This window comes from Leucoraja erinacea, chromosome 4 (genome assembly GCF_028641065.1).
Source record: "Leucoraja erinacea ecotype New England chromosome 4, Leri_hhj_1, whole genome shotgun sequence".
Classification (NCBI taxonomy): Eukaryota; Metazoa; Chordata; class Chondrichthyes; order Rajiformes; family Rajidae; genus Leucoraja; species Leucoraja erinaceus.
In genome coordinates this window covers 57,885,771-57,906,331 of record NC_073380.1, presented here as the reverse complement: position 1 = coordinate 57,906,331, position 20,561 = coordinate 57,885,771, and the positions used below count along the sequence as shown (strand labels likewise).

Below are 20,561 nucleotides of genomic sequence, written 5' to 3'. Positions count from 1 at the left end.
TAAGTCCACATCTCGACTGCTGCCCCACTGTGCCACTTTTAGACAAGGCAAGCAAGGGTAGCAGCTCCAAAGAGCAGTTGGTTTCAAGAGATTTAAACATTTTTGGACAGTGGATAAAACACAGTGGCAAGGAAAGCTTATAGAGCGTAAACAAGATCTGGCGCTCATTACCTGCAGTGATTTATTGATTGATTTGATAGATTGAAAGATACAGCATGGAAATAGGCTGTTCGGCCCACCGAGTCCACGCCGACCATCGATCACCCATTCACACTCGTTCTATTTCATTCCTCTATCCCATCTACTCCTTGCAGTGCCGGGGACAGTGTATATGTACTCACAAGGAACAGCAGATGCTGGGTAACCAAAAGAGTCACTCAGCGAATCAGGCAGGATTTCGCTTGGGTAGCTTACAACTTACAGGCATGGACATTGATAGGCACAAAGTGCTGGAGTAACTCAATGGGTCAGGCAGCATCTCTAGAGAAAAAGGATGAGTGATGTTTTGAGTAGGAACCCTTCTTCCAACTTAAGGGGTGGGGGGATCTGGAGGTGGGAAAGTGTGTTCCCCTCTTCTATCACAGATGGAGCCCTCACACATGCCTCCTCTGCATCCCTGAGTCCCACTCTTCTCTCCCTTCCCCCCAGTTACAAAAATGTTCCTTTTACCACCAGTCCCCCCCCCCTCTATCTTCAGTCTGAAAATGATTCCGACACGAAACATCACCCATCCTCTTTCTCCAGAGATGCTGCCTGACATGATAATTTTTAGATTACTAAACCTAGTAACCTAGAAACACCCCCCCCCCCCACACACACACTTTCGTCCATCCCCCTGTTAATTCTGTAAATTATAGTGAGTAGGATAGTGGCGGAGTGATCGCTGGTTGGCACCGATTAGGTAGGCTGAAAGGTCTGTTTCTGCACTGTATCTCTAAAGTCTAAATCAGTCTGAAGAAGGTTTCCGATCAGATTCTATGCCTATCCATATCCAGAAATGCTGCTGGACCTGCTGAGTTGCTCCAGCACTTTGTGTTTTTTTTTGTAAATCAACATCTGCAATTCCTTTCTGCAGCACAATATTCTACCAGCATTTTGGATCTGCCACCTCTCTGCACAAGTGTCATCTCTGTACAATTTGTAATTGCACATGAATGCTAAAATTGTCTGAAAGTTAGCACTCCTTTAAAGATATCTGCTCCAAACCCTGATAAAGGCAAAAACTTAAGAAACAAGGAACGCAAGGTTTAAGAAACATTTAGACAGGTACATGGATAGGACAGGTTTAAAGGCATATGGGCCATGCAGGCAGATGGGACTACTGTAGATGGGACATGTTGGTCGATGTGGGCCATTTGGGACAATGGGCCTGTTTCCACCCTGTATGACTCTATTCCATGACTCTATGAACATGAAATAAACTGCTGGAAGAAACCAAGCAACATCCATGGAGAGACCAGCTGAGTTCTTTCAGTAGTTTATTACTTGATCCAGTATTGGCAGTCTCTTGTGTCTCCAAAGACTTAAGGAGTTGAACCATAAAGCATATCATAGATAAGTCTCTTGCCAAATAAAGACGTGGAAACATTTTCATTGCGATGCTTTCAGAGGGCTGGTGATTTGGAGTGGGTATATGACTAGGTTGTTGTTAGAGAAGTCCCTATTTCACTCTGTTTAGTTTAGTTTGTAGATACAGCATGGAAACAGGTCCTTCGGCTGACCGAGTCTACACCGGTCAGTGATCGCCCCGTACACTAGTTCTATCCTACACAATAGGGACAATTTACAGAACCCAAATAACCTACAAACCCGCACGTCTTTATAGTGTGTGAGGAAACCAGAACACCTGGAGAAGACCCATGCGGTCACAGAGAGAATGTACAAACTCTGTACAGACAGCACCTGAGGTCAGGATCGAACCCAGGTCTCTAGTGCTGTGAGGCAGCAGCTCTACAGTTCAGAGAGTTAATTAAAATTATTAATATGTCACAAACAGGTACAGGAAATGATCAAAAGGCTAACAGAAAGCAGTGCTCTTTATATGGGGGAATGGAGTATATCAATAAATAAAGGACAAAAGCAGGAACTGAATGTTAACAAATAGCAGGAAATTACACTTGGCAGTGCTATTGTGCGAATGTTATCGCAGCGGCTCAACTCATTACTCTAACGTGGAAGTTAATCTTTATATTCCAAAAAGATTACGGGATCGAGGACAGATGAGATAGGAATTTGACGGGACCATGTTAATCATCCGTACAATGACATGGCCGGCAATATTGTCTCGCCTCACAAGCCTTGATGTCTTGACTAAATTTGACAGATAACTCCAAATGAACTTTAATTTACTTTAATTAAAGGAAGCCTCTCTGCGTCTTTAATCTATTTTGGCTTTATTTCCAAGATAGACCTAAAATGCTGAAGTAACTCAGTGGGACAGGCAGCATCTATGGAGAGAAGGAATGTTTCAGGTTGTCGAAATGTCACCTATTCCTTTTATCCAGAGATGATGCCTGACCGGCTGAGTTACTCCACCATTTTGTGTCTATCTTCAGTATAACCCAACATATGCAGTTCCTTCCTATACACTTGGCTTTATTCTCCATGACTTACGGTGGCATGGTGGCACAGCGGTAGAGTTGTTGCCTTACAGTGCCAGAGACCCGGCTTCGTTATAACGTGTAGGATAGTGGTAGTGTACGGGTGATCGCTGGTCAGCGTGGAATTGGTGCGCCGAAGGGACTGTTTCCACGCAGTATCTCTAATCTAAACTATAACAAAATTTCCGAAGTGTTTCTTACTTTCAAGTTAAGCAGCTTAAGAATTCAAAGGAGGTTTACGAGGATAATCCCGGGGATAGACAATAGACAATAGACAATAGACAATAGACAATAGGTGCAGGAGTAGGTCATTCGGCCCTTCGAGCCAGCACCGCCATTCAATGTGATCATGGCTGATCATCTACAATCAGTACCCCGTTCCTGCCTTCTCCCCATATCCCCTGACTCCGCTATCTTTAAGAGCGGATGTTTGGTTTAACATATGATGAGTGTTTGACCACACTGGGCCTGTACTCACTGGAGTTTAGAAGGATGAGAGGGTAACTCATTGAAACCTACCAAATAGTGAAAGGCCGGGATAGTGTGGATGTGGAGACGATCTTTCGACTTGTGGGGGAGTCTAGGACCAGTGGTCATAGCCTCAGAATAAAAAGACATACCTTTAGAAAGGAGATGTGAAGAAATGTCTTTAGTCAGTGGGTGGTAAATCTCTGGAATGCATTACCACAGGTGGCTGTGGAGGTGAAGTCATTGGGTATTTTAAAAGTGCAGGTTGACAGGTTCTTGATTAATAAAGGTGTAAATGGTTATGAGGAGAAGGTTGCGAAGGGAAGGTAGATCAGTCGCAATTGAATGGTGAAGTAGGCTCGATGGGCTGAATGGCCTAATTCTTCTCCTATAACTTATGAACGCTTGAATATTTCTGAACGAAACCTGTGGTCTGGGTGTGTTATGGTCCACCTTTATTCAGGTAGAAAAGGAAAACTTGATCCATATTCTGGCCAGACCATGACTGATCCAAACCCAGTTTGTATCCGGTAGAGAGCATATTGACTGCTTGCATCACGGCCTGGTTCAACAACTCGAATGCTAAGCAATGAAGAAGATCATAAAAAAACTGGTGGACACTGCCCTATCCATCACAGGAACTGACCTCCCCACCATCTAAGGGATCTATATGAGGTGGAGCCTCAGAGAGGCAGCCAGCATCATCAGAGACCCACAGCATGCTGGCCACACTCCATTTCACTCCTGCCATCGTGATGAAGATATAGGAGTCTGGAAACCATGAAGAGGGGCTTCTTCCCAACAAAGACATTAACTTTTGAACATGACTAGAGATGGTGAATTGGCCATCCCAGAGAAGGCAAACATTTTAAACGCCCACTTTTCCACTACATCTACTTGCGGCTACTTTCAAGGAGCTGTGGACCTGGACCCCAAGATCTCTCTGTCTGTCAATGCTTCCCTATGTATCAGGCAGTGTGACATGAAGTGCAACTCTGTGGCCGTGCTGTGATTAGGTGTGTACGTTGATCTGGAGTGAAGCTCACAGCCCATGAGGTCCTGCATTCACTCCCGTCAGACTAAATTGATGCATTTCAAGCCCACGCTCCTGATATTTGGCCACCCGATACAGAGGGGGGAGGGCCGGGTGGGAGGGGGTGGGTGTGATGAGGGCGCCCTGTCGGTTTGCTCCTAGGCCTGGCCAAGATGGCCATTTGTGGGTCCAGGCAGCAGGTAGTTGGTGGCCACACCAGAGACGGCTGCCTGTGCCTTTTCCGGGCCTACGTCTGTGTACGGGAGTCCCTGGAGAGGGAACACGCGGTCCACGGGGTCTCTGGAGGCCAAAAGGGCTTGTCCCACGAGCATGCGCCTGCATGCGGCAAGCGCGACCTAACATGGTCGCTTGAGCCGTACGGCCTCGCGTCTTGATGGCGTACGCCTAGCGTGAACTTCGCTCGAACTTCACTCAACTCGTACGGGATCACTCGACCTCCGCGCGGCCCCCACTTCCGGTTTGGTCGCGCTCGCCGCATGCAGTCGCATGCTGGTGGGACAGGCGCTGTACGGAGATCACTCGACCTCCGCACGGCCCCCACTTCCGGTTTGGTCGCGCTCGCCGCATGCAGTCGCATGCTGGTGGGACAGGCGCTGTACGGGGATCACTCGACCTCCGCACGGCCCCCACTTCCGGTTTGGTCGCGCTCGCCGCATGCAGTCGCATGCTGGTGGGACAGGCGCTGTACGGGGATCACTCGACCTCCGCGCAGCCCCCGCTTCTGGTTTGGTCGCGCTTGCCGCATGCAGTCGCATGCTCGTGGGACAGGCCCTTTACATGAACACTGGTCGCCATGGGAGGTCGAGTGTAATATTGATGATGTTGACGTTATTTTAAATTGATGACTGTTGTTTTGTAAACTGCCACAAAGGCAGTCTTTGATTGTGATACTATGTATGTTTGTTTCTTTGCTTGAATTAAAGCACATACACATTTTTTAAAAAATCAGACTGAATTGACTACGTTTTGACATCATTGCTACTCTGTAATTAAATATTGATTCCGTTCATAAGTGGGGCCTCAGCCAGGTCTGTGACAATCACCAGGCACAAAGTCAAGTCTTGTGGCTGATGTTGGGGAAGTAAAGTATTGAGTTAGTGTTGCCGCGTAGATCGAAGACAGAACCAATCCCGTCGCTCTGTTTCCATGCTGTATGACTCTATGACTCAATGCATTATTTTCTTTCTTAAGATATGTGAACTGTTTAACAGAAAGACAAATATTCTTCAAGATGTTATAATGCCTGAACTGTATGAGTTTTCTTTCATCAGGGCTGTCAGGGCTCTTCAGTTCATTGCAATTATTTCCCTGGGATAAAAGGTATTACTCAATATGCTAAACCTGACAATTAAAAGTGAAAATATTCCACCATGTGGAAATTGTGGTGGAACATTAATGATACTTCAAGAGGCTTTTTATAGATGAATAGGTTCTGCCTGGTTTTGTGAGACACTAAGGCACTAACTAGTGACAGCAACGGAAGGCTGAGCTGTCGCCTTCATGAGCTACATCAGTGTTGGTCGGGCCACAAGGAATAGTTACACATCTGAAGTGGATTGGAGGAAAGAGAGGGAGCTAATTATCGTCCGTCTTGTTACAAGTCTTGAGGAGTTGCAGGAAATAATCACCAGCAGGGTTCTAGGGATGGGAAACTTCAGCTAAAGGTTGGGCTGGCCAAGCCACAGTTGCCCCCCTCACAGCAACCAGGTTTGTGTGGAGCACTGCAAAATTATCAGAGGCAGAGATCAGGTAAACGCACAAGTCTTTTTTGTTTAGTCAAGTTTAGAGATACAGCACTGAAACAGGCCCTTCGGCCCATCAAGCATGCACCGACCAGCGAGCCCTGCACAAAAACCCTACCCTACACACACTATGGACAACACATGAGCAGGTTGACTGTAGATTGCAGAAACTACTCTAAAGAGCCTGACAAAGGACATGTTAGCAGTTAAATATATAATATGATTTGCTACCAATACATATTCCTCCAAGGGCAAAAAACACAACAGGAAAAGTGGAATCTATTAAATCTAAGGAAAGGCTTATAAAGCTGCCAGAACAGATACCAGTAAGCTGGAGGATTCTAGACCATGGAGTCATAGTCACACAGTGTGGAAACAGGGCCTTCGGCCCAACTTGTCCACCCTGACCAACATGTCCCATCCACATGAGTCCCACTTGCCTGCGTTTGGCCCATATCACTCTTAACCTGTCCTATCCATGTACCTGTCTAATTGCTTCTTAAACGTTGCAATAGTCCCTGCCATAACGGCCTCCTCCTCCTTCAGCTCGTTCCATACACCCACCATCTTTTGCATGAAAAAGGCACCCTTCATATTCCTATAAAATCTTTTCCCCTTCACCTTAAACCTATGTTCCCTGTTTCTTGATTTTCCTACTCCGGGCAAGATTGTGCATTTACCTGATCTATTCCTCTCATGATCTACCCCTCTTCCTCCTGCACTCCAGGGAATAGAATTCCAGCCTACTCAATCTCTCCCTATAGCTCAAATCCTGGCAACATGCTTGTAAATCTTCTCTGAACGCTTTTGAACTTAACTGCATCTTTCCTATAACATGGTACCCAGAACTGAACACAATACTCTAAATGTAGCCTCACCAATATTTTATTTAACTGCAACATGTCCTCCCAAATTCTATACAGTACTCTGACCGATGAAAGCCAATGTGCCAAAAGCCTTCTTGACCAACCCATCTACCTGTGATGCCACCTTTAAAGAACTAGGTACCTGCACTCCTAGATCATTCTGCTTTACAACACTTCACTACCATTCACTGTGTATGTCCTGCCCATGTTACACTTTCCAAAATGCAACACCTCACATTTCTCTGCATTCTGTACTGTGCATCTCTAGACTTCAGAGATACAACATGGAAACAGGCCCTTCAGCCCACCAAGTCTTACCCTTACACTAACACGATCTTTCACACTAGGGACAATTTACAACTTACAGAAGCCAATTAACCTACAAGCCTGTAAGTTTTTGGAGTGTAGGAGAAAACCGGAGCTCCCGAAGAAAACCCATGCGATCACAGGGAGAATGTGCAAACTCCCTACAGACAGCATCCATAGCCAGGATCGAACCCGGATCTTTGGCACTGTAAGGCAGCAACTCTACCACTGCATCTCTGCGCCGCCTGATTTTGAAGTGTTTTGTACTGAGCAAAAAATTGACATGGAAATGGAAAATTGAGAGTTAACTAGCAAGGAACAGCGATCAGGACTTTAAACTTCCTTGCCTACTTCTTCATCTTGTCTAAACCTGTTCTATTTGATCTTATTTGATTGTGCATGCCAGGTGATTGCATTCGTCGAAACAGGGCGGACCAGGTGAAGGTTGCAATCTCCCACCCCCCTTGCCTACGAAAAAGGAAGATTAGTGACAAGAATTGTCTGTGCCCTATATTCAGAAATGGCATTGTTTCTAATAAGGGAAAGAGCAGAGGTATTTAAATAAAACCTTGTGCCTGTCTTCACTAAAGAAGATGCAAGAATCATCTACAGCAACAAGGATCAGGGTCAATGTGGATATTAAGAGAATTAGTTAAAGAAATCATGAGGAAATTAATGAGGCTGAAAACTTAGAAATCTCGAGGACCTGATGATCTAGTTTCCAAAGGAGTATCTATAGAGAAAAGGGATGCTTTGTTTACTGTCTTCCAGAGTCCTACAGATTCTGGAATGCTTGCTACACGTTGGAAGGTTCCATCACACTGCAGATCTGTTGCCTAGGCCTCTTTGTAGCCTTTCCACTTTTTAATCTGCACTTTCTCTGTAGTCTTTCCACTGACTGGATCACATGCAGTCAAAAAGGTTTTCACTGTAAGCTGTGACATTATATTCCGCACTCTCTTTCCTCTTTTCATTTTGCACTACCCGTTGTACTCAGATATGGTTTCATTTCTCTAATGTGGACGATTTATTTGGATGACATGCAAAACAACTTTTACAGCTGGTAGATCTGCTGCCTCACAGCACTGGAGACCCAGGTTTGATTCTGACTTTGGGTGGTGTCTGTGTGGAGTTTGCACATTCTCCTGTGACTGCGTGGGTTTCCTCTGGGTGCTCCGGTTTCCCCCCACATACTAAACACATGCAGATTTGTAGGTTAATTGGCCATTGTAAATTGCCTCTTACAATTTATAGAGAATGATAACATAGAATTAGTGTACAGGATGATCGATGGTTGGCGTGGACTCGATGGGCTGAAGGGCCTGTCTCCATGCTGTATCTCCAAACTGAATTATTTAATTGTATCACTGTACACTTTACTTTAGATATTACTTTAGATTTCCGAGATAAATTGTGGAAACAGGCCCTTCCGCCCACTGGGTCCGCCCTGACCAGCAATCACCCCATACACCAAAACGATCCTCCACTCTTGGGACAATTATACCAAGCCAATTAACCTACAAACCTGTACGTCTTTGGAGTGCGGGAGGAAACCGGAGCAACTTTAGAAGATCCACGCGGTTACAGGAAACACGTACAAACTATGTACAGACAGCATCCATGGTCAGGATTGAACTCAGGTCTCTGGTGCCATCTGTAAGGAGTTTGTACATTCTCCCCGTGACCTGCGTGGGTTTCTCCGGGAGCTTTGGTTTCCTCCCACACTAGATGCACTCACCCAGTGTTGATGAATCGAGGACCAGAGGACATAGGTTTAAGGTGAAGGAGAAAATGATGGAACAAGCTGCCAGAGGTGGTAGTTGAGGCTGGGATTATCCCAACGTTTAAGAAACAGTTAGACAGGTACATGAATAGGATAGGTTTGGAGGGATATGGGCCAAACGCGGGCAGGTGGGACTACTGTAGCTGGGACGTTGGCTGGTGTGTGCAGGTTGGGCTGAAGGGCCTGTTTCCACACTGTATCACTCCCTGACTCTATGACCAAAGACATGCAGATTCATAGGCTAATTGCTTTAGTAAAAATTGTAATTTGTCCCCAGTGTGTAGGATATTGTTAGTGTACGGAGATCGCCGGTCGGCGCAAACCCTTTGGGCCGAAGGGGCTGTTTCTGTGCTGTGTCTCTCAACCAAACTAAACTAAACTAAACTAAAACAAATTATCCTAAACTAAACCAAACAAGCTAAACTAAACTAAACTAAATGAAAGCAGAATAAACTAAACCAAACTTAACTAAACTAAACTAAATGATATCAACGTTCAAGAACCATACAGAAGTGTGATCAGACAAAGCTTTTGTGTAATTGCAGCAAAATGCCTTTTATCTTGTACACTGACCTTGCAATAAAGGCCAACATGCTGCAAATCTTCCTAATTGCGTGTTGCGCATATGGAGCGATCAGCATAGTAATGGCAGCACAGCTGTAACCTCCACCTTCAGCTGCTGATGGGAACTACGTGTGTCCCATTTTTGAACAACCTCTGTGACCCAAATTTCACGGTGCTGCTTTTAATGTACTTTTGCATGTCCTCAACTCTTTTTCAGGGGTTCTGAGTAGAATTTAACTACTGAAAGCACTGCACATGGCGGTGAAATTCAGTTTATCGGAATTGGCTTATTATTGTTACATGTACTGAGATATATGGGGTGACACGGTGGCGCAGCGGTAAAGTTGCTGCCTTACAGTGCCAGAGACCCAGGTTTGATCCTGACTATGGTTGCTGTCTGTGGGGAGTTTGTTCATTTTTCCTGTGATAATAGACAATAGACAAAAGGTGCAGGAGTAGGTCAAATCAGCCCTTCGAGCCAGCACCACCATTCAATGTGATCATGGCTGATCATCTCCAATCAGTACCCCGTTCCAGCCTTCTCCCTATATCCCCTGACTCCGCTATCTTTAAGAGCCCTCTCTAGCTCTGACCACATGGGTTTTCTCCGGGTGCTCCGGTTTCCTCCCACACTCCAAAGACGCACAGGTTTGTAGGTTAATTTGGCATTGTCAAAAACATTTAATTGTCCCTAGTGTGTAAGATACTTAAGATATTGTTAGTGTATGTGGATAGCTGGTCGGCATGGACTTGGTAGGCTGAAGGGCCTGTTTCCCCACTGTATCTTTAAAGTCTCAAGTCTAAAGAAGAGTAAATACAGTGAAAAGCATTTTTTAATCTGCTAACAGGGTAGATCATGCCATACATGAGTACATCACGTAGTGGAAAAGAATAAATAATCACAGTACAGAATATCGTGTTGCGGGAGGTTGAAAGTTACCTAAAATTGGAGAATTCACGATACATACTGGTGGATTGTCAGCTGGCATTGTCAATGGTATTGTCTATTGGCAAAACCACATCTTTGCATAACAGTGTTAGTTTAGTTTATTGTCACATGTACTAAGGTACAGGGAAAAGCTCTTTTTGTTGCGCTGTATTCCGTCCGAAGAAAGACTATGCATGATTTCAATCAAGCCATCCACAGTGTACAGATACAGGATAGAGGGAATAACATTTAGTGCAAGATAAAGTCCAGTAAAGTCCAATTAAAGATACTACAAAGGTTTCCAATGAAGAACATGGAAGATTGAGGACTGCTCTCCAGTTGGTGATAGGGAGATTCAGTTGCCTGATAACAGCTGGGAAGAAGATAGTACCTGAATATGGAGGTGTGTGTTAATGGCTTTGTGTATTGAAAAAAGCACCAGTGTCTTTTGCCCTGGAGTAGGGTAATCTAGAACAAGAGGACATAGGTTTAAGATGATGGAGGAAAGATTTAATAGAATCCTGAGGGGCTTTTTTACACAAAGGATGGTGGGTGCATGGAAAGAGCTGCCGGAGGAAATAGTTGAGGCAGGTACTATCGCAACATTTAAGATAAATTTGGGCAGGTACATGGATAGGACTGGTTTAGATAGATATGGGCAGATGGGATTCATGTAGATGGGGCATGTTGGTCGGTGCGGACAAGTTGGGTTGAAGGGTCTGTTTCCATACTGTGTGACTATGGCTCCCTCTATGACAATGCTTATGTTGTATCTGTTTACCCCCAGCTCCATTCTGATGTTGACCGGGGTGATGGCTCCATCAAGTACGTGCTTTCAGGAGAAGGGGCGGGTTCCATCTTCATCATTGACGAGAGTACGGGGGACATCCATGCCACCAAGCGGCTGGACCGCGAGGAGCAGGCGTACTATGCTCTGCGGGCCCAGGCTGTCGACCGCCTCACCAACAAACCAGTCGAACCTCTCTCCCAGTTTATCGTCAAGATTCAGGACATCAATGACAACGAGCCACGGTTTCTGGACGGACCCTACCTCACCAGCATCCCTGAAATGTCTCCTGTGGGTAGGTTTGAGATTAGTTTCGTTTCGTTTAGAGATACAGCGTGGAAGCAGGCCCTTCAGCCCACCGTGTCCATCCCGGCCAGAGATCCTCACACACTAACACTTAACTACACACTGGGGATAATTTATAATTTTACCAAGTCAATTAAGCTACAAACTTATACTTGTATGAGGAAACCGGAGCAGCCGGAGAAAACCCATGCAGTTCATGGGGAGAAGGTACAAACTCTGGACAGACAGCACCCGTAGTCAGGATTGAACCCGGGTCTCTGGCATTATAAGGAAGCAACTCTACCACTGTGTCACCATGCCGCCCTAATAGTTATAAATTAACTAGAGATATTAGTTAGTTTAATTTATTGTCACAAGTACCGTGGTACAGTAAAAAGCTTTTATGGTGTGTGCTAACCAGCCATCGACAATGTACAGACTCATGATAAAGGGAATAATGTTTAGTGCAAGTTAAAGCCCAGTAAAGTCTGATTAAAGATAGTCCAAGGGTCTTCAATGAGGTAGATGGTAGCTCAGCACCGTTGTTGATAGAATGGTTCAGTATTATCATAGTCCTTTTGCTTTCTGCTAATCACGAATGTCCTTTCAATAGTGACATAGAGCCAAGCACAATGGGAACTGTTCCTTCGGCCCATTAAGTCCATGCTAACCATCAACCATCCATTTAGACTAAAGGACACAAAGTGCTGAAGTAGCTCAACAGGTTTAGTTTTGTTTTATATTTTAGTTTAGAGATACAGCGTGGAAACAGGGCCTTCAGCCTACTGGTCCCGCAGCGACCAACAATCACTAGCACTATCCTACACACTAGGGACAACTTACAATTTACAGAGGCCAATTAACCTACAAACCTGCACATTTTTGGAGAGTGGGAGGAAATCGGAGCACCCAGAGTAAACCCACACAGATCACACGGAAAACGTACAAACTCCGTGCAGTCAGTTGCCGAGATCATGTTCGACCCTGGGTCCCTGGCACTAAAAGGCAGCAACTCTACTGCTGCGCTACTGTGCCACTCAGTGTACAATCGACAATTAGTTGTTGCCACATAATCTACCATCCTCACTTGAGTGGCCTTTCACCTGTCCCAACCAGCAAGGCAATCGCCTTCCGACACTACAAAAGGTTCAAAGTGTGCAAGATTCACATTAAATCCTCACTTCACATTCCACCTCACAGATTCAGCTACTTATTCACACAACTCCCAGCTTTGTAGAAAAATGCTTCAGCATAGTGAACAACCCGGGAGAGTAAGTCCCAACAGTCACATTGATTAAAAACACTTTTGGTACTGCGATTATTCATTTTAAATTACAATTGATAAAATATCCACTTATATATCTCCTGCAATACATGAATATTAAACCTTGTTTCCATTACTCTGGGACAGAATTGATGGTCACTGAATCATGTTGCAGTATCTTTTGTATAAATAATTGATAGGCTTCATACGTACAATGATGTTAAACTGCACAAATCAATTATTAATTTAGTAACCTATACCAGATGCTTCCAACATTTCATTTTCTATTTTCTATTTTTTTCCCTCAAATGGATGGTGTTGAAGGGGGTCTCATTGTAAACATTCCCAGATATCAGCCCAACCAGTTACTTATGGGATTTACTGAAGGAATGCTGTAGTGTAGGTGATAGGTGTTTATGTACAACCCAGACCATCATGCAAACCAACCTCCCTTCCATTGACTCTATCTACATTTCACGCTGCCTCGGGAAGGCTACCAGCATAATCAAGGACTCGTCTCACCCCAGTCACTCCCTCTTCTCCCCTCTCTCTCCCGCAAGAGGTACAGAAGTGTGAAAACGCACACCTCCAGATTCAGGGACATTTTCTTCCCAGCTGTTATCAGGCAACTGAACCACCCTATCAATAATTAGGGAGCGGTACTGACCTTCCATCCACCACTTTGGAGACCCTCGAACTATCTTTAATCAGACTTTACTGGACTTTATCTTGAACTAAACATTATTCCCTTAATCCTGTATCTGTACACTGTGGACAGCTTGATTGTAATCATGTCTTTCCGCTGACTGGATAGCACGCAGTAAAAAAGCTTTTCACTGTACTTTAGTACAAGTGACAATAAACTAAACGAAACTAAATTAAATTAAACTGACCTGAGGGAATGATGTGCTGTAGATAGATGCAAAATGCTGGAGTAACTCAGTGGGTCAGGCAGCATCTCTGGAGAAAAGGAATAGGTGATGTTTCGGGTTGAGACTCTTCTTCAGACTGAGAGTCAGGGGAGAGAGGAATTAGAGATATGAAAAGGTACAAAGAACAAATGAATGAAAGGTAAGAAAAGAACAAATCTGTTGGTGATGGGTGTTGATCTATAATGTATATGGATGTTGTACTGGAGGTGATGGTTTTGATATACATTCTGAGGTAATGCTGTACTTAGGGGACAGTTGTCGGAACATATAACAGTGCAGCACAGGAACAGGCCCTTCGGCCCACAATGTCCATTCCCAACATGATGCCCAGTCAAACTAATCTCCTCTGTCTGTGTACCACGCCACTGTGAAGGAACAGGTTAGGCTGCAGGTAATATAAAGAATCATTCACTAGTTCTACTGAATTGTGCTTTGGGCTAATGTGAATGGATTTTAATAGCTATCCAGCCACCTCATGATAACAGTTACTGTCATAGACTTTTTTAACCAAAAAATGCTTTGACCTTTTAGCGGTAAATGCAAAGTAATGATATAATTGGAGGAGGATTTCATCATTATGTGGTTAAGTCCCACTTACAGCAACTGGGTAAATTAAAACAGTACAGTATAGTAACAGGCCCTTCAGTCCACAATGTGTGTGCAGCTGAATTAAACCCAGCTGCTTGCACTTGATCCATCTCTCCATTTCCTGCTTATCCATGTGCCTATTTAAAGGCTTCTTGAACACCACTGTCAAATCTACCTCCACCACCACCCCTGGCTGTGCCTTCCAGGCACCCACCATGCTCTGCATCATTTGTGGAATTCCCTGCCACAGAGGGCCGTGGAGGCCAAGTCACTGGATGGATTTAAAAGAGAGTTAGATAGAGCTCCAGGGGCTAGTGGAATCAAGGGATATGGGAAGAAGGCAGGCACAGGTTATTGATTGGGGATGATCAGCCATGAACACAATGAGTGGCGGTGCTGGCTCGAAGGGCCGAATGGCCTCCCCCTGCACCTATTTGTTATGTTCCTATGTTTCTAAAATAATCTTATCCCACACACCCTCTTTAAACGTTGCCCCTCTCACCTCAATTTTGTGCCCTCAAGTCTTTGCTATTTCCACCTTAGGAAGGGGTTCTAATTGTCTACCTTATATGTGATAGGCTGAAGAAGGGTCCTGACCCAAAACCTCATCTATCCATGTTCTCCAAAGATGCTCCCTGTCCCACTAGAGTTAATCCAGCACTCTGTGTCAGTCCAGCAAAACGTTCATTTCCGGTACATTGAGACGTGGGTCAAATATATTGATGTCCACGTTGCTTGATGACTGAAATGTAGTCAGTCACACAGTATTGAAAGTGTCCCTTCACAACATCTAGTCCATGCTGGCAAAGTTGGCCCCATCCAAGCTAATCGCATTTGCCCGTGTTTGGTCCATATCCATCTGAACCTTTTGGACTTGAATCATACAAAATGGAGGTGACTCATGTGTACTGCCTCAGTGTGATCTACCATTCGCACACTCATGGTTGTGATAGTGCATAATAACATTTGATTGTGCTTCTGCATAATAACATTTTTGCTGAACTGCGTGTAAAAAAAGGAATTTTGCTGTACCTCGGAACATGTGGTGATAATTTTGTTTAATTTAGTTTAGCTATACAGCGTGGAAGGCCCTTCAGCCCACCGAGTCCACGCCGAACAGCGATCACCCGTACACTAACACTATCCTACACACGAGGGACAATTTCCAGAACCCAATTAACCAGGGCGGCATGGTGGTAGAGTTGCTGCCTTACAGCACCAGAGGCCTGGGTTCGATCCTGACTATGATTACTGTCTGTACGGAGTTTGCGCGTTCTTCCCGTGACTGCATGGGACGCTCCAGTTTTCCACCCACAATCCAAAGACGTACAGGGTTGTAGGCTAATTGGTTTTGGTAAAATTGTAAATTGTCCTTTGTGTGTGTATAGGATAGTGCAGGGATCGCTGGTTAGCGTGGATTCGCTGCTTAGCGTATTTCCGCACTATATCTGAAAATTAAACTAAAGTACTTACCTGCATGTCTTTGAAATGTGGGAGAGAACCAGGTCACCCGGAGAAAACCCACACGGTCAGAGAGAGAATGTATAAACTCCGTACAGACAGCACCCGTAGTCTGGATTAAACCTGAGTTTTTGGCTCAGTAAGGCAGCAACTCGACCGCTGCGCCACTGTGCCGCGCCACGGTACTTCAATAAAGCACCATTGGACCATTGAGCTCTCTATGTACCTGTCCAGATGTCTTTTAAATGTTGTTAATAGTCTTGAAAAAATATTAATTAAAAGATTTTAAATTAGCCAGCTGGCACAGTGGAACATGAGCAGGCTTTTCTAAACCATGAGCGCAGAAATTTAATTTGTCCACTGCCATATCCTTCAACACGTAGGGACGGTGTACAGTCACATTCCTACGAACAGACTTGGAATCAAAACATTGTCGTCGTTCAACGTTGACTTTGAGAGAATTTGGCATCCAGCACTCAAGTGTGTGGGAGTGTTGTCCACAGTTGCTGTCGACAGCTCGAATAAAATTAGACGGACTGGGTGTGTGGAGATTTGTGGACTGGAAGCTGGAATCCACCCGTGACAAGGACAAATTGCCTCCCATTTTGCAATTCAGAGAATTGGTAAAAAATCTTCCAGACGCAAACAGGAAAGACCATGCAAATAAATCAACATCCTCTCATGCATTTCCTCATTATTAAATCGTAGAATGGAACAGGATAGTAGTGTGTGCGGTGGCGGCATGGTTGCTCAGCGGTAAAGTTGCTGCCTTACAGCGCCCGAGACCCAAATTCGATCCTGACCAAGGGTACAGTCTGTATAGGATGTGTACATTCTCCCTTTAACCTTGTGGGGTTTTTTCTGAGTGTTTAGTTTCGTTTAGAGATACAGTGTGGAAACAGGCCCTTTGGCCCAATAAGTCCGTGCCAGCCAGCGATCTCCAGACACTAACATTATCCTATTCACACGAGGGACAAGTTTTACAATTTTAACACGACAATTAGCCTACAAACCTGTATGTCTTTGGATTTTGGGAGGAAGCTGGAGCATCCGGAGAAAACCCACACAATTCATGACTAGAAGCTACAAACTCCATACAGACAGCACCCGTAGTCAGGATCAAACCTGGGTCTCTGGTGCGGTAAAGCAGCAACTCTACTGCTGCATCACTGTGTGTCCATGAGGCTTATGAGAATGATCCCAGGAATGATTGGGTTAACATATGATGAACATTTGATGGCACTGGACTGTACCTGCTGGAGTTTAGGATAAGATGGGACCTCATTGAAACTTAACGAATCGTGAAAGGCCTGGATATAGTGAATGTGGAGAGGATGTTTCCACGAGTAGGAGAGTCTAGGACCAGGATCAGAATAAAAGGATGTACCTTTAAAAAGGAGATGAGGAGGAATTTATTTTGTTGTAAATCTGTGGAATTCATTGCCACAGACGGCTGTGGACGCTTCCATTGGCTATTTTTAAGGCGGAGATTGAAATATTCTTGATTATTTCGGGGAAAAGACAGGAGAATGAGATTGAGAGGGAAAGATAGATTGGTCGTATTTGAATGGCAGAGAGGGCCTAATTCTGCTTCTATAACATATGATCTTAATAATGTGCCCACCACTGCTACAGACACTGAACCTGTATATGATGCTAGAGACCCAGGTTCAATCCTGACCTGTGTGGAGTTTGCAAGTTCTCTCCAAGGGCCTGTTTTCATGCTGTTTCTCTAAACTAAAACTTTGACAGTGGTATTTGATGTGTTGAATCCACTAACAAGTGGTCCACTCTGTTTCCGCACAGGGACCTCAGTGATACAAGTGACGGCCACAGATGCAGATGACCCAACCTATGGAAGCAGTGCCAGGGTGGTCTACAGCATTCTGCAGGGACAGCCATACTTTTCTGTGGAGCCAAAGACAGGTGACCATCACTCCCAGCATTGACCACTTGAATGAATGAATGATTGATGAATGAATGAATGTATGATTGAATGAATGATTGATTGAATGATTGAATGAATGAATGGATGAATGGATGAATGAATGAATGATACTATATTGTCACACTATATTGTCATTATTTAAAAAAAAAACAATGTCAGAACAACTCTTAAAAGTATGTGCATAGCAATCTGTGGTGTGAATTTGTGGAATGGTCTGGAACAGGAGATAAAACTTAGCACAAGCATAATTCAGTTTAAAAAGATGTACAAAAACACTTGTTTAAAAGGATATTGGGATGAGGATAGGTGATTGTGAGTGGGATATTTGTTATACTGATTGTATTGGGAAGGGTGATTATAGAGTGATGGGTTGTATATATGACTAAGATACTGTATAGTATATGAGGGTTTTTTCTTTTCTTTTTCTTTTTTTCTTTTTTGTATGGCTTTGTAAATATTTGATTAGTGTATAAATGTAAATAATTACATATAGTGGCTGGTGTACATATGGTGAACATATAGCTGCTACATTTGTATAAGATAATTACAAGCAGTTGAATAAGGGGTGGGAATTAATAAGCTTTGGCTTCTTCCTGCTCCTTTTTGGACACATACGATTTAATTTATTTATAGATATTGTTTATGACACTTTATAAATATTTTTGTTTTGTTTTTTGTATGCTGTTTCACACTTGCTTTTTATTCTTTTATTCTGTTTGAAATAAATAATAAAAAATAAACACAAAAAAAAACATGTACCTCTTGCACAGATGTCGCCAAGTGTCACCACACGTGCCACCACATTTTGACGCTGACAAAGTTACAACAGTTCACCGAACAGTCCTGTCTACCGTCTGGACATTCAGCATCTCGGTAGAGAAGGAATGGGTAACATTTCATGTCGAGACCCTTTTTCAGATCCTAGGCCTGAAACGTCAACCATTCCTTCTCTCCAGAGATGCTGTCTGTCCCGCTGAGTTACTCCTACTATCTCCTGTCTATCTCCGGTTTAAACCAGCATCTGCAGTTTCTTCCTACACCTATCTACTGCCTGCCTTCTTTCCACTCATGCTCGTTGGCCCCCACCTGCCTGGTCCCCTCTTCATTCCTGATGGTCCTTACCACCTATATCCTAGACATGGTTACTAAGGGTGTCAGGGATTATGGGGAGAAGGCGGGAGAATGGAGTTGAGAGGGAAAGATAGATCAGCCTTGAATGGCGGAGTAGACTTGATCGGCTGAATAGCCTAGTTATGCCCCTGGAACTTATGAACCTTTGAAGACAGGTTACATATTTGTTAAAATAAAAACTGGGAGAATGGTCCCGGCCCTTCCTTTTTCTGCAGAGATGCTGCCTGCCCCGCTGAGTTACTACAGCACTTTCTGTCTATCATTGGTATAAACCAGCATCTGCAGTTCAGTGCTTCCATAGCTTGCTGCAGTAGAGAATAATGTTTCCTTCCAGCACCCAAGGTCGGCAGAATGTGAGGAGTTGCATTTCATCTCACACCGTACTCCACCTGTCACACTTCAAGCTCCGTTACACATGCAGTCTAAAGCTTACAACTGTTACCCGAATGGCAGTGTGCTCTTCTGCCGATCAATAATTCAGCTGGTTCAGAGACAGCAGGACGCAGGCTGGGGAAGAAGTTGGCACACCAAGCTCTTGTGTTGCTTCCAATATTGAAATAGAACCTTTAATAGGCGTTTGGATAAGCATGTAGATATGTAGGGAATAAAGGGATACAGATTAGGTTCAGGCAGATAAGAGTTTGCGTTGGCATCATGTTCGGCACAGTCATTGTGGACCGAAGGGTCTGTTCTTATGTTCATAAGTGCACAACATAGGAGGAGAATTAGGCTATTGCAATCATGGCTGATCTCAGCCTCCTAATCCCATTTTCCTGCTTTCTCCCCATAACCCTTGGCACCCATTCTAATCAAGAATTTGTCTATCTCTGCCTTAAAAATATCCACCGACTTGGCTTCTACAGCCCTCTGTGGCAATGAGTTCCACAGATTCACTCCCCTCTGACTGAAGAAGTTCCTCCTCACATCCTTTCTAAACGAGCTCCCTTTAATTCGGAGGCTCTGACCTCTGGTCCTCGATTCTCCCACCAGTGGAAACATCCTTTCCACATCCACTCTATGATGCTCAGAAACAGGCCCTTCGGCCCACAGTGTCGGTTCCTTGTTCGATGTTCTAGGTTAACACAGATGTCACTGAGAGAGGGGTGTTTTCCTTGTCCATTCCCTGGCTGGGTGTGCAGCCATGAACGGGGATGCACAGAACTGCGGATGCAGATTTACAGAAACAAAAACTCAACAGGTCAGGCAGCATCTCTGGAGGACATGGATAGGTGATGTTTTGGGTCGGGACTATTCTTCAGACTCATTGTAGTTGGGGGGGTGGAGGGAGGGGATTCGTTAGTTAGTTAGCTAAAATTGGAGAATTGGAGAAGGAAGACATAACATGCTGGAGTAAATCAACGGGTCGGGCAGCATCTCTGGAGAACATGGAGAGTTGAAATTTCAGGTCGGGACCCTTCTTTAGACTGGTAGTTGGGAGGGGGTTGGGGGGGTGGGGTGGAGAAAGCTGGGAGTTTGGGGTGGGACTAAACCAGGCAAGTGATAGGTTAAGAGGGTTAGATTGGCAAATGGTTGTAGAAAGGCTAGGAGGGATTCATAGATTGTTCAGACCCCGCTTGTATTCATAGTCACATTGATATTCTTTGGTATAAACCAGCATCTGGAGGGTCCCGACCCGAAATGTCACCTGAACATTTTCTCCAGAAATGCTGCCTGACCGGATGAGTTGCTCCAGTGTTTTATGTCTATCTGCAGTTCCTTGTTATTATGTTCAATGTTCATCAGCTGCCCAAGCCGGTTACGAGGCGTTCCTTCCTCCAGTTTGCGTATGGCCTCAGTCTGACAGTGGAGGAGGCCCAGGACAGAAAGCTCAATGTGGGAATGGGAAGGGGAGTT

General features: G+C 44.5%; 1 protein-coding gene across 1 annotated transcript in view; it reads left to right on the top strand.

The window, feature by feature from the left end:
- cdh7a (cadherin 7a) overlaps window positions 1-20,561 on the top strand; it is a 294,111-nt gene that overhangs the window by 188,846 nt on the left and 84,704 nt on the right. The window contains 2 exon segments of the mRNA XM_055634342.1: window positions 11,099-11,393; window positions 17,435-17,554. Coding sequence (XP_055490317.1) covers window positions 11,099-11,393; window positions 17,435-17,554 — 415 coding nt within the window.